We start from the raw sequence: 26,574 nt of genomic DNA on the forward strand, positions 1-26,574 counted from the left end.
TCAGTGCTGGTTCATTGAATATGACAGATGTACCAGTACTAACAAGTTGTTAATAGGGGTAACTGGGTCCAGAGTACGTGGGAACTCTTTGGACTATCTTTGCAGTAATTATGTAAATCTAAAACTCTTTTAAAATAAGTTTATTTTTTAAAAAAGAAGTTCTTCAGATTATTCCGTTGCTCACTAAAAATTCGAGAATCCAGTGATCTATTTTTATTTTATTTTATTTTTTTTGAGATGGAGTCTCGCTCTGTCGCCCAAGCTGGAGTGCAGTGGCCGGATCTCAGCTCACGGCAAGCTCCGCCTCCCGGGTTTACACCATTCTCCTGCCTCAGCCTCCCGAGTAGCTGGGAGAATCCAGTGATCTAGATCATTAATCACTTACACTGCTGCAGCTTGGTTGGGCAGGATGGTGGCCAGTATTGGGTCTGGTAGGAAAATAATACTAGTTTTTTTGTGATAAGACCTAAAACTTCTAAAGCACTTGCCATGTGCCATGCACTGTATCAAGTGCTTTACACACATTTACTTAATTCTCCCAATATGCAGTATGTACTATTAATAAGCTGCACTTTGCAGATGGAAAAAACTGAAGCCCAGAGAGGTTAAATGACTTGTCCGGAGTCACACAGCAAGAGCCAGAGACAGGATGTTTTATAAATTATCAGTGCATTTGTGACTATTTTTCTGCTCTCACAACTTTTACTTCCTTGAGTAAGCACTGATTAATACAGACACTCTGTGACATCTGAAAGTTACAAAGTTCTTTTTCTTTCTTCTCACAAAGATCTTTTGAGGTTTGTATTGTTTGCTTTGTTTTACAGATAAGTTAAGGTGCCTACGGTCCTGAGAGCTGATAAATGGCAAAACCTAGATTTAAAATTTAGACCTCTGACTCCAAGTTCTGTGCTCTTTTCGTGCACCACAGCAGAATTCATAATATGAGGTTAGTGTGACATCTTTTAAAGTTAGCTGAATTTCCTATATTTTGCTACATAATATATATTTTTTAATTTCAGTTTTTTAAAGGTATAATATGCATGCATAAAATACAATAACATTCAACAATAAAAAAGGATAAACTGTGGTGACAACATGAGTGAATCTCAAAAGCATTAATCTAAGTGAAACATGTCAGACACAGAAGGCTACATACGATATGATTTGTATTTTTCTATTATCACAGCTTTTGCTTCCTTGAGTAAGCAGTGATTAATGTGATACCATCTATCATTCTTTATACCTAAGTGGTTTTTATTCACGTTTTCTCTTTCTGTTCTTACAAGGTTTTTTTGAGGTTTGTACTGTTTCCTATTTTAGAGATGGATTGTACCACAATTTGTATTCACAAGTTCTTAGGCCTTTGAGTTTTCAATTTCTGGTCATTATGAATGTTCGTGTGAGGCCTTTGTGTAGAGTTGTGTTTTCATTTCTCTTGGGTAAATACCTAGAAGAGGGATTGCTGGATCATATGGTAAGCGTATATTTAACTTTATTAGAAATTACCAAATTATTTTCCAAAGTGGTTGTAGCATTTTGCATTTCCACCAGCAGTGAAGAGAATTCCAGTTGCTGCTGTCTTTACCATACAATACATTCTGTGTTTTTGAAAGCCGTCTGGTAGGTGGGTAATGATATCTGGTTGTTTTAATTTACATCATTAGGGTTTTAACAGTTTTTTTTTAAATATAGTTTTGAGGTATAATTGCTGTATAACAAGCTGCACATACATATTTTAAGTGTACAATTTGAAGAGTTTTGATGTATGTATGTACCTGTGAAACCACTACCATTTTCAAGATAATGAACATGTCTTTCACTCATCAGAAATTTCCTTGAGCTCCTATAGAATTCGTTCCCCATGTCCCTTGGCAACTATTGCTCTACCTTCCATCACTATCAATTCGTTTGATTCTAGGAAATCAATTTTCTAGAACTTTATGCAGATAGACTCATGTAGTATGGATTCTGGTCTGGATTTTTTTTTCACTCAATAAAATTATTTTGAGATTCATCCAGTTTGCTGTGTGTATCAGTAGTTCATTCCTTTTTATTGCTGAGTGATATTCCATTGTGTGGATATACCACAATTAGTTTATTCAATTGTTGATTGACATGCGAGTTTCTCTTTGTTACAAATGAAGCTCCTGTCTTTGTGTGGACATATGCTTTAATTTTTGTTGGTAAATACCTAAGAGTAAAATCCCTGAATCATGTGGTAGATGCATATTTAACATTTTAAGCATCTGCCAAACTTATTTCAAGTGCTGGTTCGGTTTTACATCCTCACCAGCTTTGTGTGTGAGTTCCAGTGGCTCTGCATTCTCAAAAACACTGGTATGACCGACTTAGCTGTTCTATGAGATGTGTAGTGACATTTCTTTCTTTTTGGTTTTAATTTGCATTTTCCTGATGACTAAAGATGTTGGGCCTATTTTCGTGAGCCTGTTTACCATCTGTAGCTCTTTGAATAAGTTTGTTTGAATCTTTTGCCTGTTTTTTTTTTTTTTTTTTCCCTGTTAGACAGGGTCTTGCTCTGTCACTCCCCAGGCTGGAGTACAGTGGCATGTTCACAGTTCACTGCAGTCTCGAACTCCCAGGGTCAAACAGGCTTTCCACTTTAGCCTCCCAAGTAGCTGTGACTACAGGTATGCAGCACCATGCCCAACTAATGTTGTAAACTTTTTTTGTGGAGATGGTTTCATGCTGTGTTGTCCAGGTTGGTTTTGAACTTCTGACCTCAAGTGATCCTCTTGTCTCGACCTCCTAAAACACTGGAATTACAGGTGTGAGCTACCTTACCTAACCTATGTTTTTTTTCTTTTTTATAATGTCTTTGGTTTTGGTTGAATGGAGTTGGGATGTTTTCTCTCTGCTTTAGTTTTTTTTTTTTTTTTTTTTTTTGAGAGATTTATGTAGAATTGGTAGTAACTTCTTTACATTTTTGGTAAAATTCACCAGCGAAGCTGCCTGGGCCAGTTTTCTTTGTGGAAAGCTTTTAAAGACAAATTCTGTTTATTTAATAGATACAGGGAGTATTCAGGTTATCTGTTCATTCTTTAGCAAGCTTTGGTTATTTGTATCTTTCAAGAAATTTGTTAGAAGGATAGCATGCACCTGTAGTCCCAGCTATTCAGGAGGCTGAGTCTAGGAGGATTGCTTGAGCCTAGGAATTAGAGGCTGCAGTGAGCTATGATTATGCTGCTGCACTCCAGCTTGGGCAACAGAGCAAGACTCTGTCTTTTTTTAAAAAAAAAAAAAAAAAGACATTTGTCTACTTCATCTGGATTGTTGAATTTGTTGGCATAAAGTTGTTCATAGTATTTTCTATTTTCCTTTTGATGTCTTCAGGATCTGTAGTTATGTCTCTGGTTACCTTTTTGATAATTTGTTTCTTTTCTCTTTTGTTCCCATTAGTTTGGCTAGAGGATTGTCAGTTTTACTGACCTGTGTATTTTTTGTTTGTTTGTTTGTTTGTTTGTTTGTTTGAGACAGAGTCTCGCTCTGTTTCCCAGGCTGGAGTGCAGTGGCATGATCTCAGCTCACTGCAGCCTTTGCCTCCTGGACACAAGTGATCCTCCCACCTCAGCCTCCTGAGTAGCTGGGACCACAGGCACATGCCAACCACACCTGGCTAATTTTTTGTATTTTTGGTAGATACGGGGTTTCACCACGTTGCCCGGGGTGGCCTTAAACTTCTAAGCTCAGGTGATCCACCTGTCTTGGCCTTCCTTAGTGCTGGGATTATAGGTGTGAGCCATTGCGCCTGGGCAGTTTTACTGCTCTTTAAGAACCAGCCTCTGGTTTCATTGATTTTTCTCTCTACATTTTTCTGTTTCCTTTTAATTGCTTTCTACTCTAATGTTTTTCATATCTTTTCTTCTGCAAACTTTTTTTTTCTTTTTTCTTTCTTTTTTTTTTTTTGAGATAGAGCCTTGCTCTGTCACCCAGGCTGGAATGCAGTGGCACAATCTCGGCCCACTACAACCTCTGCCCCCTGGGTTCAAGTCATTCTCCTGCCTCAGCTTCCCCAGTAGCTGGGATTACAGGTGTGCACCACTATGCTCAGCTAATTTTTGTATTTTTAGTAGAGAAGGGGTTTCACCATGTTGGTTAGGCTGGTCTTGAACTCCTGACCTCATGATCCGCCCAACTCTGCCTTCCAAAGTGCTGGGATTACAGGTGTGATCTACCGTGCCCGACCTCTACAAACTTTGGATTTAATTTGCTCTTCTTTACCTTCTTAGAGTGGAAGCTTATGTCATTGATGTGAGACTTTTTTTCTGGCATTTAGTGCTATAAATTTTCTCTGAGCACTGCTTTAGCTGTATCCCACAAATTTTGAAATTACATGTTTTCATTTTCGTTTGGTACACATTTCCCGTTTGGTTTCTTTTTTCTTTTTTGAGACATTGTTTCACTCTCACCAAAGCTGGAGTGCAGCAGCACAAACTGTAGCCTCGACTTCCTGGGCTCCTATAATCCTCTAACCTCAGCCTCCCTTAGTAGCTGGGACTACAGGTGATATCACCATGCCTTGCTAGTTTTTTTGTTTGTTTGTTTTAGTTTTTGTAGAGATGGGGTCTCACCAGGAGTTCAAAACTCGCCAGACTGGTCTTGAACTCCTGGCCTCAGGTGATCCTCCCACCTCCGACTCCCAAAGAGCTGGTATTACATGCGTTAGCCACCTTGTTTAGCCTGATGTCATCTTTGACTACTGACTCATTTAGAAGTGTGTTGCTTAGATTCCAAAAACAATTTTGGGGTTTTTAAGATACTTTTTTAAGAGTTTCTAATTTAATTTTATTGTGATTAGAGACCATACTTTACATGATTTCAGTTCTTTTCAGTTTATTAAGGCATGTTCCATGGCCGAGGATGTGGTATACAGGAACTTAGGTTTGTAAGAAACTACTAAACTGGCTGTGCTATTTGGCACTCTCACTAACACTATATAAATGCTCTAGTTTCTGGAATCCTTGCTAGCACTGTGTATTGTCTTTTTAAAAAAAAAACCAAAAAAACAACTTTATTGTAGTTGATGTGTAGTGATACCTAATTTTGGCTTTAGTTTACATTATTGGTTTTTATTCTTGTTAAAATTAATTTGAATAAAACTTACAAATCATGGAGTGTTTTTTTTTTCTAGTAGATGACAAAATGTACTGAGGGATTGGTAATAGTTTATCACTTGTATGCTGCGTAAGTGCAACTTTTCAGTTTTCTTTTTTTTTTTTTGAGACGCAGTCTCGCTATGTCGCCCAGGCTGAAGTGCAATGGTGCAGTCTTGGCTCACTGCAACCTCTGCCTCCTGGGTTCAAGCGATTCTCCTGCCTCAGCCTCCCGAGTAGCTGGGATTACAGGCATTTACCACCATGCCTGGCTAATTTTTGTATTTTTAGTAGAGATGAGGTTTCACCATGTTAGTCAGGCTGGTCTGGAATTGCTGACCTTGTGATCCGCCTGCCTCGGCCTCCCAAAGTGCTGGGATTACAGGCGTGAGCCACTGCGCCCAGCTACTTTTCAGCTTTCTAAGAGTTTGAATGTTACTTGCTTTTTAATATTTACTTTTTTTTTTTTTTTTGGAGACGGAGTCTCGCTCTGTCACCCAGGCGGGAGTGCAGTTGCGTGATCTGGGCTCACGGCAACCTCCGCCTCCCAGGTTCAGGAGATTCTCCTGCCTTGAGTAGCTGGGATTACAGGCGCATGCTACCACAGCCAGCTAATTTTTGTATTTTTAGTAGAGATGGGGTTTCACCATGTTGATCAGGCTGATCTTGAGCTCCTGACCTCGTAATCCGCCCACCTTGGCCTCCCAAAGTGCTGGGATGATTGGCTTGAGCCACCGCACCTGGCCAATATTTACCTTTTTTTTTCCCCCAAGATGGCGTCTCACTGTGTTGCCCAGGCTGGAGGTGCAGTAGTGTGATCTCAGCTCACTGCAAGCTCCGCTTCCCAGGTTCACACCATTCTCCTGCCTCAGACTCCTGAGTAGCTGGGACTACAGGCGCCCACCACCACGCCCAGCTAATTTTTTTGTATTTTTAATAGAGACAGTTTCACCATGTGAGCCTGGATGGTCTCCATCTCCTGACCTCGTGATCCGCCCGCCTCAACCTCCCCAAGTGCTGGGATTACAGGCGTGAGCCACCGTGCCCGGCCCTATATTTACTTTTAAAGAGGATTTGTAAGAGCTTCATGAGGATTTTAGTTACTTGTGGCTTTTGAGTAGATGGGTATAAGGTGATTTAAATTGTATACTACAATGTCTTTAGTGAAATATATATAACGTGAAATTTACTGTTTGAACCATTTTTGAGTGTACAGTTGTGTGGCGTCAAATAAGTTAACTTTGTTGTCTAGCCATCACCACCCTTCATCTCCAGAACTTTTTCATCTTTCTAAACTGAAATTCCATACCCGTTAAACAGTAACTTCCTGTTGCTGTCTTTCTGCATCCCTTGGTAACCATTCTGCTTTCTGTCTTTATGAATTTGACTACTCTAGGTACCTCATATACATGAAATTATGTAATTTGCCCTTGTGTGACTGGCGATTTCCCTAAGCATAAATAGTCTTCAGAGTTCATCCACATTTTCAGTTTTCTTGAGGAACTACCATACCATTTTCCCCAGTGGCTGTACTACTTTACATTTCCACCAGCAAAGCACAAGAGTTTTAGTTTCTCCACATCCTCACAAACATTCGTTATTTATTTAGTTATATTTATGTATTTATTGGAGACAAGGTCTTGCTCTGTTGCTCAGGTTGGAGTGCAGTGGCACAGTCACAGCCCACTGCAGCCTCAACTTCTAGGCTTGAGCGATTCTTTCACTTCAGCCTACTGCGTAGCTGGGACTACAGGCGTGTGCCACCATCCCTGGGTATTTTTAAAATTTTTTCGTAGAGACAGGGCCTCGCTGTGTTACTCAGGCTGGCTTGAACTCCAGGGCTCAAGTGATCCTCCTGCCTCAGCCTCCGAAAGTACTGGGATTACAGGTATGAGCCACTGTACCTGGTCTATGGTCTATTTTTTAATTTAAAAAAAATGATAGCCATCCTATTGGGTGCGAAGTGGTATCTCATTTTGTGTGTGTGTATGTGTGTGTGTGTGTGTGTGTGTGTGTGTATATTTCCTTAATGATTAGTAATATTCAGCATCTTTGCAGGTTCTTGCCACTTATATACAGATACTCCTTAACTTATGATGGTATTATGTTCTAATAAACTGATCATAAGTCAGAAATGTTGTGAGTCAAAAATGCATTTAAATTAGCCTGAGCAACATAGCAAGACCCTCATCTCTAAAAAGATTAAAAATTAGCTAGGCGTGATGGTACGTACCTGTAGTCCTAGCTACTGAGGAGGCTGAGACAGGAAGATTTCTTGAACCCAGGAGTTCGAGGCTGCAGTGAGCTGTGATGGACCACTGCACTCCAACCTAAGTGACAGAGTGAGACCTCCATCTCTCAAAAGAAAACAAAGGTATTTGATATTCCAATAAACCCACCATAAAGTCAAGAAATTGTAACTGGAACCATTGTTAGTTGGGGACCATCTGTATTTTCTTTTGAAAAATGTCTATTCAGGTTCTTTGCCCATCATGACTCTTGATATCCCAATGTTTATTTGAAGTAAACTGGCATAGTTTAAACATTATAGAGTGTTTTCTCCTTTTTTGGGTGAGTTACTATTGTCTGACACTAGAGCTTTGCAGTGGCCAGACTTAAATAATTGCTGCACTTACAGATGTTTTTGCCTTTGTTTTGTGGATTATATCTGTTTAAAACATGGGGGATTGGTAAACACATGAAAGTGATTGAATGTAAGTGATATTCAGAAGATCAAGAGAGTAATGTGTGTAGTTTCAGAGTACTCGAATGGATTGGGGAGGAGAAGATACCTGAGTAGCCAGTAGTGTTGTGGAGTGAATGTTTTTCTTCTAGAATAAGTTGTTAGGAAATCGAAAGTTCCATCGAACTTTTATAAAGACTAGGATAATGATTTCTTTTCTTTTTTATTTTTTTGAGACTGAGTCTTGCCCTGTTGACCAGACTGGAGTGCTGGAGTGCAGTGGTGCGATCTCGCCTCACTGCAACCTCTGCCTCCTGTTCAAGCTATTCTCCTGCCTCATTCTCCCAAGTAGTGGGCACATGCTACCATGCCTGGCTAATTTTTATATTTTTAATAGAGACGAGGTTTCACTGTGTCGTCCAGGCTGATCTCGAACTCCTGACCTCAGGTGATCCACTAGCCTTAGCCTCCCAGAGTGCTGGGATTATAGGGGTGAGCCACCGCACCCTGCCTGATTTCTTATTATTAACTTATGTAACTACATGGGCTAAGACTATGGGTGTACGTGCCTTCCCCAAGAAAAACTGAGATGGTGTTACTACACGATCAGGTAGATGAGATGTCCCAGAGGCAAGATAAAAATTATGTGAACTATAAAACATTAATTTTGGCTGGGAACAGTGGCTTACGCCTGTGATCCCAGCACTTTGGGAGACCAAGGTGGGTGGATCACAAGGTCAGGAGTTCGAGACCAGCCTGGCCAACATGGTGAAACCCTGTCTCTACTAAAAATACAAAGAATAGCCTGGCACCGTGGCGGGCACCTGTAATCTCAGGTACTCAGGAGGCTGAGGCAGGAGAATCGCTTGAACCCAGGAGGCAGAGGTTGCAGTGAGCTGAGATTGTGCAAAGCAATCTTTGCACATGGTAACAGAGCAAAGACTCCATCTCAAAAGAAAAAAAAAAAGGTTAATTTATTTCTTCTTCTTTTAAAAAACAGATTATTATAGAAAATTCTTATTAAGAAATTAAAATATAGGACTTTGTGGTGTTGAGGGGTACAGAAGGAAGAAGCCATTGATTGGAGTGCAGTTAGAAGGGAGTGAAGAGAAAACCTAAAAATGTAGACACAGAATGATTGTCATAGAAGAAAAGTTTCTTGGTTTTTTTTTTGAGATGGAGTTTCATTCTTGTTGCCCAGGCTGGAGTGCAGTGGCACGATCTTGGCTTGCTGCAACCTCCGTCTTCCAGGTTCAAGTGATCCTGCAGCCTCAGCCTCCCAAGTAGCTAGGATTACAGGCATGTACCACCACACCCGGCTAATATTTGTATTTTTAGTTGAGACGGGGTTTTACCATGTTGTCCAGGCTGATCTCGAACTCCTGACCTCAGGTAATCCACCCGCCTCACCCTCCCAAAGTGCTGTGATTACAGGCGTGAGCCACCATGCCCAGCTAGAAGGATAGTTTTAAAGGCTTATAATGTGGAACTATTTTGGACATGGGGAGCTTTTGATGGAATAATGGAATCTGAAGGGGAAAGACTGTTAACCTGTTGGCTCAAGAAAAATTTTTTTTGTTCCTTAGAGTTTTTTTTAACTCATTATGGGTTTTTTATTGTATAGGCTGTCTTCTTGGTACCTTTCATTGTTACGTTAACACTCTCTTAGTGTGTGCAAGTAGATGTGAAGGGATGAAAACACAGCTTAATCTTTGGTGTCTTTTGATCAGAAAGGGCTTGGTCGGGGCTGTTTAATATAAAGGGTTGAGTTTGTGAATTTTTTTTGAGACAGGGTCTTGTTATGTCATCCGGGCTGGAGTGCACGAACAGCTCACTTCTGCATCTATCGAACTCCTGGGCTTGAGTGATCCTCCCACTTCAGTCTCCTGAGTAGTTGGGACTACAAGCCTGCACCACCATGCCCAGCTAATTTTTTATTAAATTTTTTTGTAAAGATGGGGTCTCACTGGTTTGCCCATGCTGGTGAATTAAAAAAAAAAAAATACAACGGGTCCTCACTTTCTGCTTTGCTGTATATCTGAGTCAGCATTTACATCTCCATGTATAGGATATAGGAGATCATTTGAAAATAAGTTTGAGGCTGGGCGCAGTGGCTCATGCCTGTAATTCCAGCACTTTGAGAAACTGAGGTGGGAGCATTAGTTGAGGCCAGGAGTGCCAGAGCAGCCTGGGCAAAATACTGACATCCTGTCTCTCCAGAAAAATTAGAAATTTAGCTGGGCATGGTGGCATGCACCTGTGGTCCTAGCTACTCTGGAGGCTGAGCTGGAGGATTGCCTGAGGCACAGAGGTCGAGGCTATGGTGAGTTATGGTGGCACCACTGCACTTTGACCTTGTTGACAGAGCAGGATCCTGCCTCTCCAAAAAAAAAAAAAGCTGGAATATTTGAAGATATAATAACCATTCAATAATGGAGAACCCTAGTACTTCTTGAATTATTGTAATTTGTGTTTTGATGAGAAAAACAGGCATTGTGATTTGCTGTAAACACTGTTTAAAGGTAAAGAACAAAAGAAATACATTTGTAAGTTGTTTAAATTACTTAAACATGGGGCAGCATAATGTAAGATGTTGTTATGAATATGAGCTAGATATGCATGGCATTAATTTTAAATTGAGTTTTAGGTTCAGAACACAATTGCCTGGTAATAAGCATTTAAATCAAGTACTTAAAATCTAGTTTGTGGGAAAGTCATTATGGCACTACATGATGCCTTGTACCTGCCCATCTTGCATAGTTCTTGCCCCTTTCCTAGAATCCGCCATTTCTCCGAAGACCTCTGGTCCTTTTATTGCGAGAATGATGCAAGAAGCCACAGCTGAGTGCTAGGTGTGTTTGTTACTGCTAGCTTGTCATTTTTATTGACAGCCAGGAAATATGTGTGTATAATATCAAGCAGTGTATATACACATCTGTAATATTTCTGTAATATTTCTATATATGATCACTTACATATCTGTGGTAAACTAAAAATGAGTTCCTACGGATGTCTCCAAGTCTAATCTGTTGGATCATTCTAGCCTCCTTCTCTTGCTTATCTGTGAATTTTCACTCCAACATTGAGAAACCTGATACCTGCTATCCACCATTGAGTTACTTGTTTTATTCCAGTATACATATATAGCAGTATCAAGATATTTAACTTGCATTCCTGGGGAAAGAACTTTATCAACTTTTGTGCAGTTCCTTTTGCGTATTTTTCCTTTTGCAAATAAAAAAAAAATTATTTATCTTTAAGTTTTTGATAGAGACACACCTTACTGTGTTGCCCAGGCTGGTGTCAAACTCCCGGTCTTAAGTGATCCTCCTGCCTTGGCCTCCCGAAGTCCTGCGATTATGGGTGTAACCACCCCAGCCCCTTCTGCCCATATTCTTAGAGACTCCACTGATTTCCAAAGTAGCTTATGTCAGCATTTTCCCCCCACTCTGTTCAGTGAGGTTGTTTCATGTGTTTGTAATACTGTTAGATTCTTGTCACATCTGCTTTCCATCCTGGAATCTTGCCCCTGCCCAATGATATTTTTAAATTTGCATACTTTGAAGTTCACACTTTTCATTGCAAAGACCAATGGGTTTTGACAAACGCATAATGTCATATATCCACCATTATTGTGTTACCGTATACAAAATAGGTTTGACTTAAAAGCATCGTCTGTGCTTCACCTATGGAATTCTGTGTCCCCTTCTACTCCAGGCACTCACTGTCTATGGTTTTGACTTCCAGAATGCCATAAATTGAAATCATTCTGTGACTTTTTCATACTGGCTTTCTTTCATTAGCAACATATGTTTAAGATACATATTTTCATGGTTTGATGACTCATTTCTTTTTTGTTTTCTTTTCTTTTCTTTTTCTTCTTTTTTTTTTTTAATACAGGGTCTTGCTCTGTTGTCCAGGCTAGAGTGTGGTGATATGATTATGACTCACTGCAGCCTCAACCTCCGGGGATCAATTGATTCTCCCACCTCAGCCTCCCAAGTAGCTGGGACTATAGGTGTGTGCCATTGTACCTGGCCAATATTTTTTCTACTTTTTTTGTGGAGATGGGGTCTTTCTTTCTTGTCCAAGCAGGTCTTGAACTCCTGGACTCAAGTGAGCTGCCTGCCTTAGGACCCCAAGTGCTGGAATTACAGGCATAAGCCACTGCACCCAGCCCTCATTTCCTTTTATCACTGTATAATAGTCCATTACATGGATGTCTCACGGCTCATTTATCCTTTCTCCTGTTGAAGGACATCTTGGTTGTTTCCTGTTTGGAGCAATTATGAATAAAGCTACTATACACATTTACATGCGGAACTTTTTGTGGACATAAGATTTCTACTCATTTGGGTAAATACCTAGGAATGTGATAGCTAGATCCTATGGTAAGGGCATGTTTAACTTTGTAAGAAACTGCTAAACTGTCTTCCAAAATGGCTGTATCATTTTGCATTACCACCAGCAAAGAATGAGAATTCTTGTTTTACATCCTCACCAGTATTTGGTATTGTTAGTTTTTGGATGTTAGCCATTCTAATAGGTGTGTGGTGGTATCTCATTGTAGTTTTAATTTGCAGTTCCATAATGATATGATGTTGAGCAGTTTTTTAAGTGCTTGTTTGCCATCTGTGCATGCGTATGTGGGTGTATGTGTGTGTGTGTGTATATATAATTTTTTTTTTTTGGTGAGGTATCTGTTCAGATCTTTAGCTCATTTTAAAAGCGTAGTTGGTCTTACTGAGTTTTTAGAATTATTTGTGTATTTTGCATACAAGTCTGTAATCAGACTTGTATTTTGCAAATATTTTCTCTTAGTGTTTTTGTTCTTTTAACAGTGTCTTTCACAGAGGACAAATTGTTAATAGAATACTAGCTTAATTTTTTCTTTGAAGGATCATAAATTTGGAGTATGGAAAACTGATTGCCAAACTAAAGGTCGTATTTCTTCCTTTTTGAATTGGAATATTTTCTTTCTCTTTTTGTATTAAAATTATTTTTTAATATTGAGTAGATATTGGGTAATGATAGTGGAGTTTTTTTCTTTTTTTAAAATTTTAAGTGGAGGAAGTGTCTTCCTATGTTTCCCAGGCTGGGCTTAAACTCCTGTCCTCAAGCAGTCCTCTTGCTTTGGCCTCCCAAAGTGCTGGGATTATAGGTGTGAGTCACCATGCCTGGCCTGAAATGGAATATTTTCTACACTCTTATAACAATCATTTTATAATTCTAGTAACATTCTCTACATTTTTATAACAATCAAGAAAAAGTCATTAAGTCCACCCTATTTCTAAGACTTCATGGCACACATCTTTTAAACATACCCATTGCAAATGTCATTTTAGTTAAAACTTGCTTGCTTCCTTAGATGCCTCTGCTGTTGTTTCCTAATTTTTGTTTCAGATTTAAATTTTGGTTTTGAATTTGCTTACCAGTTTACACTTGATTTTATTTCTGCCTGCTTTCCAGTTACCCAATTATTTCCTTTTTTTTTTTTTTGAAACAGTCTTGTTCTATCGCTCTGTTGCCCAGGCTGGAGTGCAGTGGCTTGATGTGGGCTCATTGTAACCTCCGCCTCTCAGGTTCAAGGGATTCTCATGCCTCATCCTCCCCAGTAGCTGGGATTACAGTGTGTGCCACCAAGCCCAGCTATTTTTTTTTTTTTTTTTTGTACTTTTAGTAGAGACAGGGTTTCACTATGTTGGCCAGGCTGGTCTTGGACTCCTGGCCTCAAGTGATCCACCGGCCTCGACCTCCCAAAGTGTTGGGATTACAGGTGTGAGCCACCACACCCAGCCTGATTATTTCCTCTATGCTTTTTGCTGTTTCTGTTTTTGCTATTTATTTATGGCCAGAATGGTTTATAATGTAAATCATTATACTTTCCTTGTCTTCTTTGATAGCCTACCTAAATTCAGATGAGAAATGTCTTATATTCTGCATCTGTTTTTTCTTATTTTAAACATTTTTTGTAGGACATGGTCTCACTGTGTTGCCCAGGCTGGTTTCAAACTCCTGGCCTCAAAGGATCCTCCCACATTAGCCTCCCAAAGGTGTGAGCCTGTGTGCCCAGTTCGTTTTTTTTTTTTTTTTTTTTTTTTAAAGAAAGCAGGGATCATTCGTTAAGAAAAAAACCTGAAGTGCCTAATAATGGCCTGTGATTTTTGTTAAGTGTACAGCTAACAGAAGTATTTGATGGAATGATTTCTTCTGCTGGAACTTAATATTGGAATTGTTCTTTACTTTTTTGTTGTGCTCAAGATTAATTGATTTCTGTAGTAGGGGCCTGGTTAGGGATTATTAATTTTAAACAAGTGCTTTAAAAATTACTCAGAGGATTTGATGCCAAGTTCAGTGTTTAAACTGGTAAAGTGTCTTAATATTTTATGTGTTTGAAGCTATATTAACATTTTATAGTTCACAATATTAGCATTGCTAAATAGGTTATACATATCTGAACTGAACTTAAATTGTAAGCTCATTAATTAAGATACATTATGTTTCAGCTGGGCGTGGTGGCTCACATCTGTAATCCCTGCCCTTTGAGAGGCCGAAGTGGGCGGATAACAAGGTCAGGAGTTCCAGACCAGTCTGACCAACATGGTGAAACCCTGTCTGTACTAAAACTACAGAAGTTAGCCAGGCGTGGTGGTGGGTGCCTGTAGTCCCAGCTGCTCGAGAGGCTGAGGCAGGAGAATCACTTGAACCTGGGAGGCGGAGATTGCAGTAAGCTGAGATGGCGCCACTGCACTCCAGCCTGAGTGACAGAGCGAGACTCTATCTCTAAAAAAAAAAAAAAAGATACATTATGTTTCTTTAACGTTTTGTTTATCTGTTTACTTTTTTTGATATACCTCTTAAACAGATTGGTTAGTTAAAACAGATGTCCTGGGGGAGGAAGACAACATTTGCTGAACTGTATGGTTTTTGATAGGCTTCTTGGTAGTTTAAATGGGAAGAAAATTTAAAAAATTGGCAGATAGAAAGGAGAAGGCTTTTAGATTATAAAATAGCATGATAAGAAATTTGAAACTGACTTGGGGGCAGAGAAGTAAAATATATAAGCAGGCGTGTGTGTGTGTGCGCGTGGGGTGGTTGTTGAAACATGAGGAAAAAGTGGCTGGAAAGGGAGGAGGAAGACTGGTAAGAGGCGTGAAAAGCTTGTATGGGCGTTTTTGAGACTACCAACAACAGCATCAGGGTGTAGCAGGCAGCAGATATGCAGACCTTGTATATATTGGGAGTTGGGTACTTAGTAGTTGTAAGTGTGTGGGATGAATATGGATGGAGGTGTGTGGTGACGAGTATAGTATAGAATACATTTCAGTTCTAGGAGTGTTGTCCTTGTACAGCGTTGTATTTGATTGAGCAAACTTTTAGCCAAAATACTTTATAGTAACAGGATAAACAGCGTTCAACTTTCTCTAAAGAACAGAATCTACAGGTCTGGGGAACAGAAGAAGAAACAACCCCAAATTAAAACTGTAAATCTTTTTTTAATACAGCTTATGTTTTTAAGTAAAAACAGCATAAATTATTCACACATTTGCAGGTACTTTTACCTATATCTGAATTTTTAGTGTTATCCCATAATCATTTTAATTATTTTTTTCAGAGAATTTACCTGATTTTTGTCCTTTCCATGAAATTTAAGTTTCATCTTAAACTTAAAATAAGCTAGTAAATTATTTCATGATTCCATTTCCACATTCTCAGCACATTTTAAAAAAATTGATAACACTATGTATTTTATTGTGTACAATATAATGTTTTGAAGTATATATACATAGTGGAATGGCTAAATTTAGCTAATTAACAAATGCATTACCTCACATAGTTATTTTTGTGGTGAGAGCACATATCTACTCTCTTTACAGTTTTCAAGAATACAGTATATTGTCATTTACTGTAGTCACCTTGCTGTACAATAGCTTTCTTGAAATTTATTCCTTCTATTTGACTATAATTATGTGTCCTTTGACTAACATCTCAGCATTTCTGCCCTAGGCCCTTAGCCTCTGGTTACCACCATTTTATTCTCAATGTCTTCTTCTTCTTTTTTTTTTTTTTTTTTTTTTGAGATGGAGTTTTGCTGCTGTTGCCCAGGCTAGAGTGCAATGGCGTGATCTTGACTCACCACAACCTCTGCCTCCTGGATTCAAGCAGTTCTCCTGCCTCAGCCTCCCAAGTAGCTGAGATTACAGGCATGCACCACCACGCCCAGCTAATTTTGTATTTTTAGTAGGGACGGAGTTTCTCCATATTGGTCAGGCTGGTCTTGAACTCTCGACCTTAGGTGATCCACCCACCCCCGTTTCCCAAAGTGCTGGGATTACAGGCGTGAGCCACTGCGCCCAGCCTCAGCTTCTATGAGATCAATTTTTTCAGATTCCACATATGAGTGAGACCATGTCGTGTTTGTCTTTCTGTGCCTAGCTTATTTCATTTAACATAATGTCCACTGGGTTCACTCCTGTTGTTGCAAATGGCAGGATTCTCTTCTTTTTTATGGCTGAGTAGTATCCCATTGTGTGTATGTGTGTATGTATATACACATTTATCCTTTGATGGACAGTTAGATTAATTCTATATCTTGCCTATTTCAAGTACTGCTGTAGTAAACCTGGGAGTGCAGATATCTCTTCACATACTGATTTCATTTCATTAGGATATATGCCCAGTAGTGGAATTGGTGGATCATATAGTAGTTCTGTTTTTAATGTTTTGAGGAGCCTCCATACTGTTTTCCTTTTTGGCTGTACTAATTTTCATTAACACCAACAGTATGTAAAGGTTCCCTTTTCTCTACATTCTCACCAGCTTATCTTTTGCCTTTGTTGATAATAGCCGTTCTGACTGGGGTGAAGTGCTTTCTCATTGTGGTTTTGATTTGCATTTTCCTGATTAGTGATGTTGAGCATTTTTTTCTTACACTTATTGACTGTGTGTCTTCTTTTGAAGAACATCTATTCAGGGCTTTTGCCCGTTGTTTAATTGGATTATTATTACTATTTTTGTGCTATTGAGTTATTTGATTCCTTATCCTTTTTGAATGTTAGCCCCTTGTCAGATATATAGCTACATGCAGAGGAATGAAGCTAGAACCTTGTCTCTCACCATATAGAACAATCATCTCAAAGTGGGATTAGAGAATTAAATATAAAACCTAAAACTGTGAACCTACTATAGAAAGAAAACATAGGGGAAATGCTTCATGACATCAGTCTGGGCAAGGACTTTTGAGTATGACCTCTAAAGCACAGGCAACGAAAGCAAAAATAGCAAATGGCATTATTGTTATTTTCTTAATAAAAAATTGTATTAGAAGCATTCAGAATTTTAACAAAACAGCTGCAGCTTTTTGTTTTTGCAGTTACAGAGTGGTATTTAGTTAACAGAACAATTATTTCATATAAATTGCATAGAGACAACAACTGAAGATGAAACTACCATCTTCATATGTAACTGATTTGTGCTGTGCACCAAGTACCTTTAAATTTCCATGCCATTTTATAACCCCCATACTATACCAAGAAGGTTAGTGGCTATTGAAAATACCGCCAGAACAGGACTATCTAAAGACATGTTTGGTAGTGTATTAACTGTACAAAAAAAGACACTGTACACTTCGAAAACAAAAATATACAGCCTTACATTTCGATTTTTTCTTCAAAAAAAAAAAAAAAATCCTGCTAGAACCAACTGATTTGTCATCATCATGTTTATCTTTATTTTCCTCCTCTTCCTCATTCTCTTCATTTTCCTCATCTTCGTTCTTTTTCTTGCTTTTTTTTCCCAGCTTTGATGACTCCTGTTTGTTTTCGCATCAGGCTTTCCTTTAGCTTGGTATGCAGTAATATCCTTCTTGTATTTTTCCTTCAGCTTCAGAGCCATCTTTCCGTAAGGTTGCTTGTCATCTGCAGCAATGTCATCTGCATCTCTCCCAGTTTCTTTGCAATATATCCAGTGGATAGGCCAGGATGTTTACCTTTGATTTTTGGCCCATACTCAGAAAGGAACAAGAAAAAGTCCAAATAAAGGAGGCCCCTTGGGTGTGTTGGGATCCTTGAACTTCTCTTTTGTTTTCCGTTTAGGAGGGATGTAGGTTTTCATTTCTCTTTCATAATGGGCCAGGTTTGTCTTTCCCTGTCTTCACATTTTCCCTTCTCTTGAGCAAACATGGTTTTCCATGTCTTTGAGCACTTCTTAGAAGACCCTTAGAAACTAACTGAAGCATCTGGGTGCTGCTGCTTGTGCTCCTCCTGGCAGGTTTGCACAAAGAATGTGTATGATGACATTTTGTCTCTTGACTTCTTTGGATTTTTGCCCATGTTCAGTTATTTTTCCTCAGCAAGGCATAGAGCTGCTCAGTGCCTGTCTGGTTTACACTTGCCCTGGGGTTGTTTCCGTGGAGCTCAGTGTATGCTGACACATGGGATTACATCAAACGGAGAAGCTTCTGTGTGGCAAGGGAAACAGTCAACAGAATGAAGAGACGACCTATATAATGGGAGAAAATATTTGTAAACTATACGTCTAACAAGGGGTTAATATTTTCATTCTTTCTGAATCAATAATTTATAATAAGTTTTTTTCTTTCATTTTTATGTGGCTTTTCCTAGACCTTGGATTGTAACATGTAGTTCCTGCTATGTAGCTTTCTGCACGTTTATAATTTTAATAGTTTCTCTTGGAGCTTCCCAACCTGTTTCCCCACCCTTCACCCCGGTATTGACTAGAAATCTATCTCAGCTCTTACTCTTTATCCCATTGTGTCCACTCTTGCTCGTTTTACCTGCCTTGGTATCTAACCACCTTTTCTGTAGAGATACCGTTTGACCACTTCTCCATTTCTTTTGCCCCCCTGCTTCTCATTGCCTTTAACTAAAACTCTAGATTGGATGTCTCATGTTGAACACAGTGAAACTGACTTCCTTATCTTTCTCCCTAACTCCTCCTTCATACTTACCTTTGTAGTCACTGGGGAAGGGATAGTCATAAAGCCTGGCAGTGAAAGAGATTGAATGTGGACTGACCTTTAACCCATTGTTCCCCAGCCCCACGGTTCCTCTCCCACTAGTGTGAAACCATACAGCTCACTTGTTATTCTTCATCCTTCTTTTCTCCACTCTTGCGGATAAATGTCTAACTAACTATAGTATGTATGAGCTACTGTAACCTTTTCAAAAGTAGCTGCCTATTCCCTCGCTCGTCTCTGTATCTTCAAAGATATTTCTTAAGTTATTTTATTACTTTCCTGGAAAAAAATCACCTAAGGATAAGCATTTCAGTGTAAAATTTTGAAAAGTTGTGAAAAATTTGTGTAGGTAAAGGATCAAAGCACATAGTGACTAGTGTTCTGGTAATGCATGACAGTAACAACTGAGCATCTGAAAGGTCAGAATTCCTGTTTACTGTGATGGGAGATACCATGGGGTGAGCATATTTGGCAGAGCTCGGGTAGGGTAGAGATGGGAATTCATTTTGGATGTGATAAGTTTGAGGTATTTATTGGACCACCAAGTAGATTTGGTTATTATGTATCAATAGTCTTTTAATCTGGAAGAATACATTCCCTCCGTTGACAGTACTTTTTTGAAGAGTTCAGATCTGTTGTCTAATAGAATGTCTGACATTCTGGATTTGTTTGATTGTTTTCTAGTAATTGCTTAAGGTGAAACATGCTTTTGACAAGAATGTAACATAGGTGGCATTGTATATGTTTTATTGCATCACATAGGAGGCATATCTTGTCAGCTCGCATTAGTGCTGTTTGATCATTTGGTTAAGCTTATGCCACCACATCTCTCCATTGTTAAGATATTTTAACCTATTTAATATTAGTAAGTAGGCTGGGTGTGGTTGCGCCTGTAATCCCAGTACTTTGAGAGGCAGAGGTGGGTGGATCACATGAGCCCAGGAGTTTAAGACCTACCTGGGCAACATGGTGGAACCTCATTTTAAAAAAAATACAAAAATTAGTAGGGTGTGGTGGTGTGCAACTGCAGTTCCACTACTCAGGAGGCTGAGGTGGGAAAATTACTTGAGCCCAGGAGGTGGAGGTTGCAGTGACCCAAGATTGTATGGGTGCACTCCAGCCTCTGTGACAGAGTGAGACTGTGTCTCAAAAATAAATAGCCGGGTGTGGTGGCTCATGCCTGTAATCCCAGCACTTTGGGAGGCTGAGGCAGGCCGATCACCTGAGGTCAGGAGTTTGAGACCAGCCTGGCCAACATGGTGAAACCCCATCTCTCATAAAAGTGCAAAAATTAGCTGGGCATGGTGGCTCATACCTGTAATCCCAGCTACTTGGGGGTTGAGGCAGAAGAATTGCTTGAACCCGGGAGGCGGAGCCTGCAGTGAGCCAAGATCATGCCACTGCACTCTAGCCTGTGTAACAGAGACTCTTGTCTCAAAAAATAAATTAATTAAGATAAAAAAATAAAATAATTAGAAAGTAATCGGGGGACAAATGTATTAGGACACCTAATAACTTTTAACATATGTTTTTATTCTCTTTACCCATTCAATACATACACTTGAAAAACAGTTCTTTCATCTTAACAGTTTTATAGTAGAAGAGTTGTTTCTTATATAATCAGAAGTTTAGAAAGATGCTTGTCAGAATGAAAAATAAGGGACAAAATGAAGTTGAGACAGTATGGAAGTACAGTGGGAGAGGGCAGTGGTAAAGCCAACCTCAGTGGCTGTTGGTGGTTGTGTTTGCATGTGTTTGGAGGGTGGTGCTGACCACAATCTTGATGTATAAAACTTTCCTGGTTCCTTATAGCTGTTATAAAAAAAAGTTTTGCTTTTAAAAATGTAAGCAGCATTATATTCTTAGTCTTACTTCAGCGATCTTGGTTTGAGTTAATGAACTTTTTTTTTTTTTACAGATTTAAATTGATACTGGTGTACATCTCCTTGTTCTAAGGTAATTTTTTATTTTTTGAAACTGTATTGTATTAAATTTATTAGTCAAGTAGTTTGTCTGGAAAGTAAATTTCAGTTACTACAGTTGTATCAGTGACTGACTTTACCACCTGGCCTTACAGGCTTTTCGTCATAGAGAAGATTGTTATCCTCAGGAGAATGATGGTTACTACACCTGTAGTGTACAATAATATGCTCAGTACTTGTTTGCTATAGAAAATTAGTAGATTGTTATGGAACCTTGGGTTTACACATTTTTGGTAAATCTCAGTTTGCCTTAGGATCCTTGAGCATTGTGTTGAATGTATTAGTTTCCTAGGGCTGCTGTAACAAATACTACAAACTGGGGTGCTTAAACAGCAGACATGTATTTTTATTCTCTCACTGGTCTGGAGGCTAGAAGTCCAAAATCAGTTTTGGCAGGGCCATGCTCCCTTGGAAGGCTCGGGGGAGAATCCTGCTTTCCTCACCCCTGCCTGGCTGCTGCTGGTTGCCAGCAGTCCTTGGTGTTCCTTGGCTTTTAGCTGCTTCACTCCACTCCAGTTTCTGCCTCTCTCTTCAGATGGTCTTCTCCCTCTGTAGCTTTCCTCTCTGTAAATCTCCTTCTCCTTTTTTTCTTATTTATTTTGAGACAGTCTCACTCTGTCACCCAGGTTGGAGTACAGTGGCAGGGTCTTGGCCCACCACAGCCTCAAACTCCTGGGCCCAGGAGATCCTTCCACCTCGGCTTCCCAAGTAGCTGGGACTACAGGTGCATGACATCACACCCAGCTAATTTTTGTAATTCATGTAGAGGCAGGGTTTCGCCATGTTGGCCAGGCTGGTCTCAAACTCCTGGGCTCAAGCCGTCCACCTGCCTCAGCCTCCCAAAGTGTTGGGATTACAGGTGAAAGCCACTGTGCCCTTAATCTCCCTCTCTTTATAAAGGCACCAGTCATTGGATTTTGGGGCCCACCCTAATCAAGTATGACCTTGTCTTAACTTGGTTACATCTGCAAAGACCCTCTTTACAAATAAAGTCACATTCACAGATCCTGGGGATAGGACTTGAACTATCTTTTGGGGGAACACAATTCATCCCCAAACAGGTGGGAACTGGCTCATGCTGTAGTGATATGAGGGTGCAGTGATCATTTAAACCTATAATGCTGTGTTCTAGGAGGTACTAAAATATTTTGGAATTGGTATAGAAATGAAAGTAAATGCATATTAGTTGTTATTAGTGAACCTTTCTAAGAAGGTGAAGGAGGTTTGAGGGAGTCATGAAAGGAAGGAAAGTTTTTCTCAACTCTTGTGTCTACCTAGTTAGTGTATATTTACTGTTCCAGTTACTGGCTTTTGTTTTGGTCATAAGTGACTGAAAAATGTAGATTACAGTTAGAATGAAAGTGTTTTTAATGTGGCAGTGCATATAATATTCACATGTTTGCTTTTTGGGGTTTGAGATTTGAAGTAATGTTCTTTAAATGGCCTATACTGTATGATGCTTGTGAGTAAATACCAAATCCAGATTGCATTAACTTTTTTCTTCATTTTCTTCCTCCATTTAAATAAAACAGCTATATTCATCCAACAAACCATAAAGCCATAATGTGGTATAACATCCTTTTTGAGAGGTGAATATTATTGAATGAAAATGGCTGACAGAAGTGGGAAGATTATTCCAGGACAAGTGTATATTGAGGTGGAATATGATTATGAATATGAAGCAAAGGATAGAAAGATTGTGATAAAACAAGGGGAGCGGTACATCTTGGTGAAAAAGACCAATGAGGACTGGTGGCAAGTCAAGCCAGATGAAAACTCCAAAGCGTTTTATGTGCCAGCCCAGTATGTGAAGGAGGTCACGCGCAAAGCTCTAATGCCACCTGTTAAGCAGGTAGCTGGTCTACCAAATAACTCCATGAAAATAATGCAGAGTTTGCATCTTCAGAGATCAACAGAAAATGTGAACAAATTGCCTGAGCTTTCAAGTTTCGGAAAGCCGTCGTCGTCTGTTCAAGGAACAGGTCTTATTCGTGATGCCAATCAGAATTTTGGACCCAGTTATAATCCAGGTCATACTGTCAACCTGAGCCTGGACCTGACCCATAATAATGGAAAGTTTAACAATGACTCACATTCTCCTAAAGTTTCCAGCCAGAATAGGACACGCTTATTTGGTCATTTTCCCGGTCCAGAGTTCTTGGATGTAGAGAAAACTAGCTTCTCCCAGGAACAGTCTTGTGATTCCGCAGGAGAAGGCTCTGAAAGAATACATCAAGATTCTGAATCTGGTGATGAACTTAGCAGCAGCTCCACTGAACAGATACGGGTAAGATTAAAAATAGAATGAGGAAACACTTGTACCACCCTAGTGAAAATATTACAGTTTTTCTTTTAATTGAAATATTTATAAGAGTTAAGACTTGTTTTGCTTTGTATTTTCAGAGTACATGGGTTCTATCCTGATTTAAAGATCTGGAAAATATGTAAAATAACTTGTGGAGTTCATAAAGGATCACTTTTTGGTTTTCGTAATTATTCTTATACCATGACAGGACTAGATCTACTTTAAGTGTGGAAACTTCTTTTTCCCTTTTCTCTATTGATTATGTATAAGGCAGAGGGGATTTACTTAATTTACTCAGTGATGATATTTCTTCTAATAGAAAAAATTTTTACTCTTTTCTACCTGTACCCATTTTGACTTGTTTCCAAGAAGTCTTCAGGTAATAACTGGTTATTTGAGGAAAGATGTCATTGGAATATTAACTGCTAACTTTTGTCTTGAGTGTCTAAATATCCACAGCTGATTTCACTGAATATTAGCCTGGAAAAATTTTTCTGTGTTCCTGGTTTTTTTTTTTTTTTTTTTTTTTTTTTAAAGACAAGGTCTTGCTCTGTCTCCCAGTCTGTAATGCAGTGGAACAGTCATGGGTCACTGCAGCCTCGACCTCCTGGGCTCAAGCGATCTTCTCACCTCAGCTTCCCCAGTAGCTGGTACTACAGGTGCATGCTGCCACACCCAGCTAATCAAAAAAAAAAATTTTTTTTTAGAGACAGGGTCACACTATGTTGCCCAACCTGGTCACTTCCTGGCTCAAGTGATCCTTCTGCCTTGGACTCCCAGAGAGCTGGGATTACAGGTGTGTGCCACTGTACCTGGCTTTTTTTTTTTCTTTTTAAACCTTTCTTTTGAGATTAGATCTATGCCATTTTATTTCTCGAGTGAAGACATTTTAAAAGTACTTACGTGAAATTGAAACTTGAATATATTTTGGAAAGTGTAACTTTAAGTGAATGTACAAATTAATGAGTTTTTGGCCTGAAGCTCTGTTGTAAGATTATTCATCAAGTCTGTGAATAATTGTGAAGTGTGCCCTTAGGTGTGGTCTGATTGTTATGGAAGTATATTCTTTCTGTAGGTTGTAATTTTCTTGTGACATTTTGGAGTGGAAATAGGAAAAGGGAAGACTCTAGAAAAACTTCTGGTGTTGGAGATCAAGGAAGCTACGTGAAGTAGCTCTGTCAGTTTATCATCGTGTGTCTTAGTGAGTTTTTGTTCAGTCTTTATGTGATACTCTGACATAGAATACATAGTCTTTCCTGGAATTTTTCTATATGTAGCTCCTCAGGGAACTAATGGGCCTCAGGAAAGACACAGGATTTCATCCAGCCATCACCACAATTTCACACTTCAAATTACATTTTATATTTATGTACACATGCAATCCTATGTTTTTTTCATTACAGTCATCTTAAGTTCACTGCCCTGGAGTTCCATGGCTCCTAACCTCTCGGAGCCATAACACTGTTTGGAAATCCTATTAGATTTCTCCAGTCAGCCCTCTTCCTAACTCTCCATGGCAGCTGTTTCAGACCTTCTCCATTTTCCTTAGTTCTCTGATTCACTTACTTTCCCCTGCTTTCATGAGAAGATAACCTTGCCTTCCACTTTACAGCAAATAAGAAAGCCATGGGATGGAAACTACTTCAGCTTTGGGGAGCACGTGGTTCGTACTACTGGCTTTAGATTGGAATCTGGTTCTATATCACTTGTCAGCTGTGTGATAATTGGGGAAAATTACTGAACCTCTGTGTGTTTTAGTTTCTTCATTTAAAAATGGGAGTCACAGTGTTCTTGAGGCACATAATAAATGCATTATGTATCTATTGATGTTTAATAAACTACCCCCAATTCAAGTGGCCTAAAATAGTAAACATTACCTCTTGGTTCCTGTGAGTCACTAAATCAGAAGCAGCTTAATTGGGTGATTCTGAAGGCGAGGGGTGTCTCCTGAGTTTGGGGCTGGAGGGACTGCTTCTGAAGATGGCTCACTCATGTGGGACTGGTTGGGCTTCTTCATGGCTGCTTGTGTGTTTCTAGTTTTCTTCAGATGGAGCAGAGAGAACGTGGTAGACATTGCACTGTCTTTTAGTCCTCATCTTTGAAATTGCTCACTGTCATATCCTATTGATTGTGCAGTTCAGCCCTGTTCTGTGTGGGAGGAGACTGTACGGGGGTGTGCATATCAGGATTTGAGGATCATTGAGGAACCTCCTTGGAGACTGACTATAAGTATGCCATAAAATATAGCTGCCATTATTATTGTTGTTGCTTCTGTTATTATTTCCACCATCAGATCTATAAATACACTTGTATCAGTAGTCCTCTTTTCCCCCAGTACAATGCAAGTGTTTCCTGTGCAGTCAAAGAGCATTCTCTTCGTATTCACTCTTCCCACATTTCACACACCTTATGCCAAAGATTATAGTATTATGCTCATTAGACTTGTTGTTTGTCAACTGTTTTCAGCATTTACATTTGCTCATGTTTTCCTCATTTTAGTAAAGCTCTTCTTCAACTCCACCTTCCCCTCAGAGCATCTTTTATCTTCCTTTACCTTTATTGGCGACCCCTGGAAAGACTGATATGTATTTGCTTTTCTGCACTTCCTCATTTCCCACTCACTTTGCAACCTCTCCAGGGTGGTTTCTGGCTCTACCACACCACCCAAACTGTTTCTACTAAAGATACTCATGGTTTCATTGTTGATACATTTACAAGGTGGTTAAAAGAATTTTAGTGTGCCCCTGTAGTCCTAGCTATGCAGGAGGCTGAGGTGGGAGTTTCACTTGAGGCCAGGAGTTTGGGACCAGCCTGAGTGATATAGTGAGACCTCGTCTCTAAAAAACAAAAACCAAAAAACCCCACAAAATTTTATACATAATTAATACAATTATCACAGCCAACAAAATTAATAATCAGATGCCAAATTTAAATAATTTTTTATTCAGGCACAGCAAGGGTGTAAATATTACTAATTTTCAGTGTATGACTTGATGAATTTTTACTTATGTATACACTCTGTAACTAGTCTCGAGCCCCTTCCCTGTCAGTATCCACACCCTCAGCTCCTATGTCCTTCTTAGGTTTTCATTTTTCTGACTTATATCACTACTGATCAGTCTTCTTTAATTAAACTTTTCATTTTGAGATAATTGTAGATTCATAAGCAGTTGTAAGAAATAATTTGGAGGCCGGTCATGGTGGCACATGCTTGTAATCCCAGCACTTTTGAGAGGCCGAGGTGGGAGGATCACCTGGGCCCAGGAGTTTGAGACTAAATTGGGAAACATGACAAAACTGTCTCCACAAAAAATACAAAAATTAATTGGGTGTGGTGGCATGTGCCTGTAGTCCCGGCTACTTGGGAGGCTTAGGTGGGAGGATCATTTGAGCCCAGGAGGCAGAGGTTGCAGTGACCTGAGATTGCACCGTTGCACTCCAGCTTGGGCAACAGAGTGAGACCCTGTCTCAATAATAATAATAATTTGGACAGGTCTCTTGTACCCTCTATCTGG

At 39.4% G+C, this 26,574-nt stretch overlaps 1 protein-coding gene across 1 annotated transcript in view; it reads left to right on the forward strand.

Moving 5' to 3' along the window:
- The first annotated feature begins 837 nt into the window (after window positions 1–837).
- ARHGAP12 (Rho GTPase activating protein 12) overlaps window positions 838–26,574 on the forward strand; it is a 126,309-nt gene continuing 100,572 nt past the window's right edge. Inside the window, 3 exon segments of the mRNA XM_017853091.1 lie at window positions 838–946; window positions 20,691–20,728; window positions 22,287–23,041. Of these exon segments, the coding sequence (XP_017708580.1) occupies window positions 22,358–23,041 (684 nt within the window). The 5' untranslated portion in view covers window positions 838–946; window positions 20,691–20,728; window positions 22,287–22,357.

This window comes from Rhinopithecus bieti, unplaced genomic scaffold (assembly GCF_001698545.2).
Source record: "Rhinopithecus bieti isolate Rb0 unplaced genomic scaffold, ASM169854v2 scaffold_35595, whole genome shotgun sequence".
NCBI classification, from domain to species: Eukaryota; Metazoa; Chordata; class Mammalia; order Primates; family Cercopithecidae; genus Rhinopithecus; species Rhinopithecus bieti.